The 11,450-nt window shown below is 38.3% G+C and overlaps 1 protein-coding gene across 1 annotated transcript; it reads right to left on the bottom strand.

The window, feature by feature from the left end:
• Positions 1-1,791: 1,791 nt before the first annotated feature.
• Positions 1,792-11,279, bottom strand: LOC132196174 (cytoplasmic dynein 2 intermediate chain 1). Its single transcript, XM_059618641.1, has 16 exons — positions 11,265-11,279; positions 10,743-11,102; positions 9,768-9,923; positions 9,515-9,711; positions 8,732-8,954; positions 8,228-8,350; positions 8,111-8,173; positions 7,966-8,052; positions 7,471-7,668; positions 7,259-7,401; positions 6,871-6,971; positions 5,272-5,455; positions 4,473-4,603; positions 4,283-4,347; positions 3,661-3,893; positions 1,792-3,597 (listed from the first exon to the last, which is right to left on the bottom strand). Exons 1-16 carry the CDS (start codon positions 11,277-11,279, stop codon positions 3,594-3,596), a joined length of 2,283 nt encoding a protein of 760 aa, XP_059474624.1. The 3' UTR covers positions 1,792-3,593.
• Positions 11,280-11,450: the final 171 nt, after the last annotated feature.

Genomic DNA, 11,450 nt, shown 5'->3' with positions numbered 1-11,450 from the left:
ATTGGGCTGAGTTGGGAATCAGCTAATCAAAAATAATAATTATAATCATATTAAATTTTGATACAATTTCTATCTGAGCTGTCGGATCTTACTCTCATTACTCGAGATTTTGATCCGCCAGTGCTCGTAAACAACAAAAGCGGCATTTGCCAAATTTAATGAATAATCCTAAAAATTTAGAATTTATTTCAAACTTCCAGTCCTATCCACTTCACATTAACGAGTTTTGAGCAGACTCTGTCTGACATTCTCTCGTTTTAAATCAATTAAAGTGGGAATTGGGAAATCAATTTATTAAAATGAGACGAACACGGAACGATGAATATATACACCAACAAGTGCAAGCGACGCTTCAAGCGCAGCTTGGCTCTGTTGCCGAACAATTAAACAACACTGTCACAAATCTCTTTTCTCAGTTTACGCAAAACCAACAAAATAATCAAATAACACAACCACAGCAACAACCACCAACAGAAAATTGCACACAAAATCAAACTGAAATTATCACCGCGACACCTCAATTAGCACCAACACTGACACACACCCAATCGTCGGCTCATTCGGGTTTTTCTGGCGAATTTTATAGACCAATGTCTTTTGCAAACTTTGGCGTTTTTCAAAGTGACGAACTACCGACTTTTGAGGAGGAGAAAATTGCACCTCCAGTCTTTCTTCGGAAACTCGACGAATATTTCCATTGGCAAAATATTACAAATGACCGAATGAAATTGAAGTGCGCCGCTCAATGTTTTAGTGGAAAATCCAGGGAATGGGTGGCAGGCAACTTTGATTTTGAAAACTACGACCAATTTAAAGATAGCTTTTTATCGCGATTTTGGAGTAATTCGGTTCAGAAACAAAAATTCGAATCACTAATTTTCAATGAAAAATTTCCATCAGAAGATAGAAATGAGACTTTTTCTCAATTCTTTGACAGACTAATGAGTAGAATTAAAAAGTTTAGCCCTGAAATGGAATTTGATAGAATCATTTTGGGCCTGGCTAAGTCATTTCAAAAGGGAATATATGCAGGATATCTACTGAGCATCCAAAGTAGTATAAAAAACACTCAACAATTATATGAAGCATTGAATAGCTTTGACATTATTCGGGAGCAAAATGAACGAGAAGGTTCAAATGAATCAAGGGAAAATTTTGCAGAGAAAAATACACCGGCAAGTAATTCTCAAGGAAGTTTAACAAAAAATGATTTTTCTGGAAAAACAATAAGTCCATCAGATTTAACAAAATCAACTCGACGATCAAAGAAACGCAGCAGAAACAACAAAAATCTGAATAAATTCTTGAAGAAAAAGGAATTAAAGAAAAAGGAATAAATTTAATTAAATCACCCAGATCTTAAAATTAAATTCTGGGTGGCATATTAATTATTGAAAAAAAAAGAGAAACAATTTAATATTGAATTAAAATTTAAAGCAATTAACTGTTTGCTCCGCCTCTTCGTGGGTGTTGAGTAGCTTCTTGGAGAAATAATAATATAATGATAATTCGTTAATTCAAGTGACCACGGTTGATTTCATAATCAATTGTATAAATAATCAATTTTATAAAAATAAATCGCTCCACCTCTTCGTGGGTGTTGAGTTGACCTTAAATTTCATTGAAAAGTCCGCTCCACGGCAAGTGCGTGTAGAGTGGCGCTCGTTTTCGCTCCACCTCATCGTGGGTGTTGAGTTTGAATCCAAGCAAAAAATTTAATTCTGGTTAAGCAAGCCAAGGAGCCCAAATTGCTGGCCCGCTCCACGGCAAGTGCGTGTAGAGTGGCGCTCGGTTTCGCTCCACCTCTTCGTGGGTGTTGAGTTTGAATCCAAGCAAAAGATTTAATTCTGGTTAAGCAAGCCAAGGAGCCCAAATTGCTTGTAATGTTAATTCTGGTTATGCAGGCCAAGGATCCCAAACTGCTATTAAAATTTTATTCTGGTCGAGCAAGCCAAGGAGCCAAATTTGCTACTTAAAAACCAAATATTTAAACATAATTTTGCATTTCTGATATTAATCAGAAGGAAAACAACTTTTAAAAATTTACGCACACTAGAAATATAGTGTGTTTGAGAAAATGGTTTGGTGAAATTGATGTGAATTTGCATGAGTGTCAAAATGGCATGAGCTTGCTTGCACGTTTGAGGACACTAAGAATGTGTGATGAAGAGTGCGAAAATTTTAAAACACCCTGTTTTAATATTTTCGGGGTGGCATGTAATATACCATTACTTGTCTACCTTATAAAAAATTTAATTAAAATATTCACCTGATTAAAAGATCATAATTCTCATATAAAATAATTAAGCAGACTAATTAAAGAGCAATCATCAATATAAATTCAACTATTTAATTCACACGTCTATAATTTAATTAAGAGCAATGGTCAATATATGAGCATTTAGGATAATGAGAGATGAGAGAGGAGAAACGCTGAGAGATGGGACGACCGCACGGCCGAGTACCTGCAGGAGCAGGTACCTGAGAGAGACGCCGAACAATAGAGCGCGCCCAGCGCTCACCCTTATAATCTGCCCTGACCACACGCAGAAGAAGAAGAAAGAAAAGAGTGCGTTTGTGCAGATGTTCGCGGTCTGGCCGTCGCCAGATTTCTCTTTTACAACCATCCGTAAATAATATAAGAAAGAATGTATTTCTCTGAAGATGTTTTTCGTGTACCTGAATTTTAAGCAGGAAGCGCGTGAGAAAGAAAAGCGCAAACTGCACGTAGGCCCAAAGGAGGTAAAACCCACCCTCCTGAGGACCGACCAATCAAATGTAATATAAACTAGCCTCGCTCGCTGACCAACTCTGTGCAGAGATTTTGTATTAAAAATAAGAAGTATCACTTCGCTCCAAGCAGCCCCCGAGTGCACCTCGCTCGGGAGTTTATCTCACTGTAATTGTTTTTCATTGTAAATTGATTGTGCGCGCATTTCCAAGTTATCAGGCTCGATCCTTGAACTGAAACCAGTGAACATTTCTAATTAGCCTGATTTGTGAGTTTGAGAGACTTTTCGGCTCGGTTTCGGCTCTCGTCACAGGTTTTCGGGTGGTTTTCCTTGTGACACTGCGAGAGCGGGGTTTTGCCAAGTTTGCCCACCTCGTCTACTCCAAATAGACGCGCAAACGCCCCACCGGCCACCCTGAGCAACCCTGCGCCCTTCCGAGGCGCCCCTGAGTAGCTGTGACGTCAGCGCGGCCCTCCGGCCGCCCCGAAGCAGCAGCACGGCAACTCCAGCAGCAGCCCCTGCTTTCCTTCTCTCTCTCCGCCGCAGCCGCGGCGATGTGTAAGAAAAGTGATTGAAAACTCTCGATCCGAATTGCTCATTTGATCATTGATCTATTTTGCTCTTATTGCTCTATTTTGATTTTATTGATAAATATGACGTGTATTTAATTTCATTTGACAAAACAATAATAATTAATTCAACAGAATTAATTAAACTTTTCTCCTGCATTTTATTTATATTACAAGTGGATCCCGGCTAATTAAATAAATAATTTAGTCTCTTGTTTAATGCCACAAAAGCTACAGTTTTTACCAGAGAAATTAATAATCAATAATATTTAAACGGGAGTAATTTGCATTCCTACCTGAAATTTAACAGGTAATTAAAGTAATTAACATTAAAACTCCCATTGAATTAGAGGCATTACACGAGATTCTTGTGGGTGTCGCAGGCGGCCACCTGACGGCAGTTTTCGTTGCCGGACACGTCGACGTCCCACAGGGCGAGTCGCGTCCCACTGCCCAGCAACAACCACAGCCCGGCCGACGCCCAAGAGATGCTCTGGGGTCGCAGGTCATTGGTGGCGTGTGAGGGCAGTTGCCACAACGCCCGCGACTGCTCCAGGTGGAACAAAGTCACGTCTCGGTATCCGTCCAGCACCTTAATTTCAAAAAGAAAAATATTTGATCTTCGTTTTTTACAATTTAAAAATGCATAAATTGAAAAGGAGATAAAAATATGAATTTTTTTTATATTTTCTTTTGCAAGTTAATATTTGAACAATAAAATTACATGCAAATTCTCTCCAAACCAAATATAATTTTTACAAGAAGTTTGTCGTTTTTTCTCATCTCTATAATTCTCAAATAAATCTCTGAAATTCACTTTCCACTTCTACTCTTCACTTGTGTTTGGAGAGAATCTGCAAATGTGAAGGTTGACACAGATGGATGTGCGAACGTGTCTCTTGTGAGTGATAATCCGTTTGCTCCTCCTCTGGTGCGGCGCAAAAGTTGGAACATATACGCGGAATTATATTTTACTCTTACCAAGAAGTACGGAGAGTTCTTGCCTTGCGGACTCGCTGCCAGCCTCGTGTCGCCCAGAACTTTCCCTGCTCGCAAGAAAAAATAAAAGACTTTCAACTTTTCCCACTACCTACGTTTACTTTTCTTGAAATTAAAATTCCATACTCAAAGAGTACTTAAGGATTTTAATGAATTTTTAAAACTTGCGCACCTCGAACGGAGGCGTACTTTTTGACCTTGCCAGCCTGCGAAAGGGGCGACAGGGCAGCGACCAGGGCAGTGTCAAAAGCGACCAGCAACCTCTCCTTCACCACAGCCACGTCCGTCACCTCTGCAGACTCCCTGATTTTGAATAAATAATCCATTTTTTTCATAAGTTGATCATATTAAAGAAATATCCTATTTTTTTAATTCCTACTTCAAAAAATTTACAAAAATATGATTCAAAATTTTCCATAAATCATCAGCATCAATGGTATATTGGGTATTCAAACTTACAAAAGTGCTAAACTCAAACTTACTTATTTTGCAATCTGATTCCATTTCTCTCGTCAATACACCGTCCCGATTGAATTTATTAAAATTAAGCCTCTTTCAGAAATACGAAGATTTTCTTTTGCTGCTTTTATGTTTTTTACTATTATAAAAACACTGAAATTTTAAAACAATGAAAATATAATCTTGCAAATAAATAATAAAAAATAAATAAAATATAATTCGTGACATTTAAATTTTCTTTAAAATGTTTTCTATTTATTGTAAGATTAATAAAGCATTTAAATAAATCAAATTTTAAGTCGATATAATGACTTTGAAAATATCAATTTATTAAATTGACTCTTTCGCCACCTTAATTACTTTAAAATTTGATGAACCCCGTTGGGACAATTATTGTAAGAGGAAAAAATTTCTTGATTGAAATATTAATTATTTAGAGAAGTCATAAAAAATATTCATTATTTTTTTAATTCTAGAATAAAATATTGGCTCGAGATGGATATTTAACTCACCCTTCCCTGCCGAGTTCTGAGTGCAAGTGTCGCTGGACGTTGCGCACCAAGTGGCAGAGACCTGCTGAGGGCCACACCACTGACCACACAGTCATCTCGGCCTCCTGGTCCACGCTGACCAACTGGTCACCAGCCACACTGCACAAGCCGCGAATGGCGAACGCGTGCACCCCTTTCATCAACGCTGGAAATTAAAATTCTACACAATGCATGAAGGTTCCTACGTACGATAAAAATAGTGAAGAAATGAATCGCAAAGGAAATTTTGAAAACTTAAAATTTCAACATTATTTTTTTAAATCACTTAAAAAGTTTTTAAAGCATTATTTCATTCTGAAATATGCTAAAATTTGAACCATTGAACTTTAAATTTAAACTATCTGTCTGTTTGTTTTCATTGAGTATTCAATTTTAAAATTCTAAAATCGAAGTCTCATAAAATTTTGATTAAGAAAACCCCCAATTTTATGTTTTTTAAGATCGATCGCCGCCTTTAACAGATAATTAAGAGTTGCCATTATGCTGCTTTTTAAATTCATAATTCAATACTGAAAAGACCTGTGTGAAGCGACCATTTATTTAATTATGTATATTAAAATTTTATCCTCCTGGGAGCTTTGAAGCTTTATTAAATTTACATTTTTTTTTATCTGCAAGTGCAAAAAAATAATGAATTTCTCCTCCTAGAATTTCATGCTTGCAAGTTGTTTTTTCATAGAGCAAAATTTTTGTAATCAGGGAAGTTTTTGAATACTTGTTGTAATTCTCGCTACGTGAATTCATGCAAATTTTTTCTCAATTTGCGTGCGTCGTGGCGCGGGAAAATGAGAGAAGAGCCGCGTATCTCGTTAAGGGTGGCGCAAATTTCCAAAGGGAGCGCGTACGAAAGATCACAAAAGCTGCAGGACGGACGCTGCTAACTTTTTAATGAGCGTAAATAAAATATTCATCTCGCTCTCTGGTGATTAAAGCGCGGGGCAGCATTTTCTTTGGCGAAAACGCGTAAAAAGGCAAAAGGCGCTGGCGGGGGCACGGCAAGAAGAATGCGCAGCTCAATAAAAGGCTTATCAACGAAATATGGCAGAAAACGGCCGCGGCCACAAAGTCGTTTCTTTGCCGCCTTATCTAAATGCCACCTGCTATCTGTTTTCGTTTTTATTTTCCTCTGCAAGAGAAGAGAACTTCTTGCTTTTATGGCAATATTTAGATGTTGGTTCAAAATATTGCACAAAGTGCACCCCCCTTTTCTTGAGCTCTTTTACGTCAGGTAGTTAAAACTAGTGTAATAACATTAAAAGGATGAAAGACGCAGGTTATCTTTTTAGAAATTTTCTACATCTGTCTCATAAGTTTCTTGAAATTTATGTTAATTGTATAGAAAACAAAATAACTCGTTTCTGAAATTATCAGAAAATTTTCAAAATGTTTATTTAATTTTTAAATCAAAGAAAAAATAAAACTAAAATCAACCTTTCCGTTTTATTTGATAAGTAAAAATGTTTGCGCTCTTTTATTTATCAACGTCATTCATTTGCGTAATTCCTGGCCGACTCTCCCCAAAAAATAAGCTTCTTTAGCAAACACAAAAAAAGAGCTCACCTGTGGTAAAAGTGGGCGAGCGAACAACAAGTGGCTGTGAACCGAACGTCATCGTTGAGTGATTTGAAGAGGGCTCTTGCAAATCCCACAAACAAACTGTCCTGGAAATTAATTGAGAGTTATTTCATTTATCTACTCCTGAGGATATGAAAAAAATGATAATAATGGATCTCTCAACTGAATAGAGATTTACTTTATTTAATGAAAATATATTATTTTCTTGCAAAGGGCGACAAATAAATAGTTGCAAGAGTTATGAATTATGGTTGAAGGGGAGGGAATTAAGGGACGATTTAAAACTTATTTGTGAGAAAGGGGAAAATATAATTAGACTCAATTTTTTTCTAGAATTTAAAAATAAAATCTTGTGAAAAAAAGTTATGCTTACCCGTCGTTGGTGCCTGCGAAAACAAGGGAGGGGGCGGAGGGCGCCGCGCACACACAGGTGACGGCGCCGCGCGAGCCGAGCACGTAGCTGGGGGTCTCCGTGTCCATTAGGGCGGTCCACACGAACAAAACGTCGCCATTATCCTGCCGAACGAAACAAAAAGTCCCTCTTCACTCATCCATCATTTACACGCTTTAAATATTCAGACAAACCTGCCATTCGTGCACCGAGACGAGTCGCGACGGCTCTGCAAAGTACAGTATTTTCGGCGGCCGCTGCTTCAGAACGTCGCTCTTGCCCGCAAATTTGAAGCCCTGGCTGGCAACGTTGCGGATTTCAGCACCTAGACCCACACTTTCCACTGCGTTCTCCAACTCAACGTGCTCCTTCAGCAGCTCCGAAAATGCAATCTGCAAAATAATAGTTTAAAAGACGCTTAAAATCTTGGGTTTGCTTTTATATTCCTGTTTTTTCAGTTTGTTTTTAACATCTTTTAAATTATTCTTCCATTTTTTTTTCATCTTTTTATTCTATTCAAGATAAATTTATGCAGACATATCTATTCAAAAAGAAAACAATAATCTAAAAGTTATAAATCACCAAGGGAAGTGTATCTCTAAAAAAAGCCTTCAAAAGCTGTTGCTCAAAAAATTGTGAGCTTATGTTTCAAAAATGTCAAACAAAAATATCTTGTTATTCGTGCCAACCTTTTCGGAAGCGTTTTGCAGCGTTTGAGCGAGTTTTTCCGACACGATCTCTTCCGGCGACGGTGAACTTCCGCCGCCAATCGCTTCCTGCTCAACGTCACTTAGTTAGGGTTAAAGGCCAACGGTGTATTATATTTAGGCAAACCTGTGTCGGCGGGTGTTGCGTCCACTTTTCCGTCGATGAACTTTTCCTCCCATCCTCATTGGTCTGCCAAGAATCAGTTCAAATAAAAATGTCACAAAAATTTTACAAAAAAATCACCTCTGTTGAATTTGAATAATGTTTCGCCACCACCGGATTTGGTGGAATATCCAGAGCTTCGCAATTCACCACGTCCAGTCGCAGCAACTTGAGCATTTTTATTTGACTACCTGTTGTGGACACCTACCAAAAAATAAATTATTTATTTAAAAAAAATGGCATTTATCTCACTTAGTCACTTGTAACATTTAAAATTTGAAATTTATTATAAAACGTTTTCTGTGCATATTTTTTACCGGAAGTTACTCGATTTTAATTTTATTTGAAATTAATAAAAATGAAACATTTCAAAGCCTCATTTCATTCCCTTTAAAATTGTAAGCATTCAGCACACATCTCATACTTTTTCATAACATAAAAAAAGTAAAAGGTCAGTTTTTGTTCTGTCTGAGAATGAGAACTTTTGCAGGCCTCCAGCGAAATGGAAACGTTCAGAGGCCTTTAAAAGTTTCTGGTTCTGCGTGCCATTGTTCGCTGAATACGAAATGTGGAAATAAAGCTCGCCTGCTCAAAATGCGGCCGATCCTCGACTGCTTCGTAGCCGCTCGCAGCTTCAGCACTTTGCTCCGCTTCCTTTTGCCGCTTTTGGGGCGGCGGCTGCGGCACCACCACCGTCGTCGTCCTTTTGACCGTCGCCTGCTCGCCGACGACGGGCGCGATCGCTTTTATTTCCCAAGAATCTTGCTCGCTCGAAGGCGCCACCGACAAATCGCTGCGACTCTCGCGCCTGCAAATTACTTTTGCCTTAACGTTTTGTGCAAATGAGAAGAGAGCCTAGACAAGCAGACGGAAGACGAGGAAATGGATTTAGTTCTCTTGGGATTAAGATAGAGATCCCCCTCAGTCGAAGCTAGGCAAAGTATTTTATATTTTGAATATTTTAAAATATCTAAATAATCTAAATAATGTGGAAATCACAATAAAACGTCTAAAGACGCGTCCAGTTAGATTAACTTTCAAAATTAAAACAAAAGCAACCAGATTGTGTGGAAAAAGTTTGAGAAAAACCGCTTTGAAGGTGTTTTAGTAATTTGTGTTAAAGTAGCTTTGTTCCATTTTCTTTTTTGACCAGCATTGATTTTTATTTTAATCTCTCTCAATCAAATTATTTTTCTATAAAATTGAGCAGAAGAATTTAAACATATTTATTGGCCCATAGAGATTTCCATTTGAATTTTGCTCCAATATTTTGCTGGCAATTTTTTGCACTTTGAATGTTTTAAATTAATTAATTTTTCGTTTCCAATTTCTTATAAAAATTTGAAAATAATTTATAAGTTTTATGACCTGGTAATTGCAGGCTGTTTTCTCGTAACTTGATTGTTTTGCGTCCTGGCCAGGGCTGAGATGGGTTTGGCCGCAGCCGCCGGCAAACTGACCATTTCCCGCGGCTCCTCTTTGTCAATCTCCGCTTCCGGTTTTCTCAACTCTTCCTCTTCCTCCTCACTCGTTGCCGGCGATTCCTCAAAGTCCGACTCGTAATCCTGTGATGATAATTTTTGCGCTCCCAATTCAATTAAATAAAAAAAAGAGTAAATACCTCAAAAGTTTCGTCCTCGTAATCGTCGTTTTCCGACTCTTGCCTAGTCACTTTGGGCTCTTTGACAGGTGGTGCAGGGGCGTCGTCCCTCGGACTGATAGTCCTTGTCCGCATCCTTTCACGCACCACCTTTGCGCCTCGCGCCAAACTTCGGCTCTGTGAGTAAAAACCAAGAAGTTTTTTGCTCAACTATAAAAGTTTGTCTCTCGCCAAGTAAAAAGGCGACTTTATTAATTGTCATGGGTTATATTGAAAAAGTTGCTTCCCAACTGGCGCTGGAGTTTGCTCTCGGAAAAGAAGTATGTTAGGTGTGGAAATTTTTGCTCTCGCTCTCAAGGATTAATTAAAAATGAGAAAGAGCAGCAACAAACTTTCCCTAGAGCAGTAGTTTCGAAATTCAAATGTTGATTTTACTTTTCTTCTCCGACCTAGAACTGATAGAAGCGACGAGTCAACGCAATTTCCATTTCAAGCAGCAAAGTTGTTTCAAAGTGAAATTAAACGTAAGACGTTTTGATGACGTCTTTTACAATTTTCCATCAGTTCGAGCAGATCGAAACACAACTTATACTAGTTGTTGCAAAATTACCTTCCCCTTTTTCCTTCAACAAATGGAGAAATGATGACAAGCTTTACACTAATACCAAAAAGGTTAATTTAAATTTGTGAGAAACAACAAAAATTACAACAAAATTTGATAAAAAATAATTGTTTAAAATGTGGACATAACTTCTCATTTTTCATAAAAAAAATATCAATGCTGGAAGGGTAGATTGCTTAACTTAAGAGAATTAAAATAACACACTTCAGATCTTATTAGAACTTAGCGTTTGATTTCTATTAATAATTGTTTTTGAACTTTATGGATAACAAAATAAATGGCTGACATACTCCATACTCTAGAGAGTCGAAGGAAAAATGAAAAGTTTGTATTTATTCGGTCAAAAAAACAGGGCTAGAAATTGAAAGCTTTACCTCATGTGAAGCCCTCTTATCGTCCAAATCGGCCTCCCTTTTGGTCACAGTCCTGACCGGAATCTGTTTGTTGGAGGTGGCCCCTTTGGCCCTGTCCGTCCCTGCACGGCCCCTGTCCGTCCCTCTGCCGACGGCCAAGCTGTTTTTGGGCGAGGCGATTTCGGTGACGCTCACTTTCCTGCTCAGACTCCTGCTGGCCACTTTGCCTTTGGCCTGCTGAGATGAAACGATGACGGGCTCCTTTCTCGGCTCCGGTTTCCTGCTTTTTGTTTTCGGCGCCTCGGCGGTGACCTCTTTGCTGGGGTCACGTTTCGATTGCGACGGCTCTCTGCTTTTCGTCGCCCGGGACACGCGTGCAAGCTGCGAAAATCATTCAAACAAAAAAGAGCAAAGTTTTAGCTCCTGCAGAAACGAGCGTATGCAACCCGCATGACATTTACGCCTCGAATGTTGCATAAAAACTACTTTTGGTCTGAAAATGTTTACAATTTTAATTTACTACACGAGGAAAAAATCAAGTACCTTTTTGTCTGCCATGGTGTGGAATTGTTTAGAAACTGGCGCAGCAGCTGGTGGATTGTTTGTTTGGTTGGTTACCAGGCAACAGTATTTTTCAAAAATTCACAAAGAAACTGATAAAAATTTACTTAATTTATAAAGAACATAAAAAATAGATAAATTCTCAATTAAGGCAACCTGAATTGAAAA

Source organism: Neocloeon triangulifer, unplaced genomic scaffold, assembly GCF_031216515.1.
Source record: "Neocloeon triangulifer isolate White Clay Creek 2 clone unplaced genomic scaffold, ASM3121651v1 ptg000011l, whole genome shotgun sequence".
Classification (NCBI taxonomy): Eukaryota; Metazoa; Arthropoda; class Insecta; order Ephemeroptera; family Baetidae; genus Neocloeon; species Neocloeon triangulifer.
Note: the sequence above shows the minus strand (reverse complement) of the source record. Positions and strands in the feature narration are given on the sequence as shown.

Excerpts from the sequence above, each read along its gene's own strand:
- LOC132196174 (XM_059618641.1), bottom strand. Across the intron at positions 7,402-7,470 it reads TCTCGGTGCACGAATGGCAG|GATAATGGCGACGTTTTGTT; the intron begins GTTTGTCTGAAT and ends TTCGTTCGGCAG. Across the intron at positions 4,348-4,472 it reads AAAGTACGCCTCCGTTCGAG|GGAAAGTTCTGGGCGACACG; the intron begins GTGCGCAAGTTT and ends TCTTGCGAGCAG.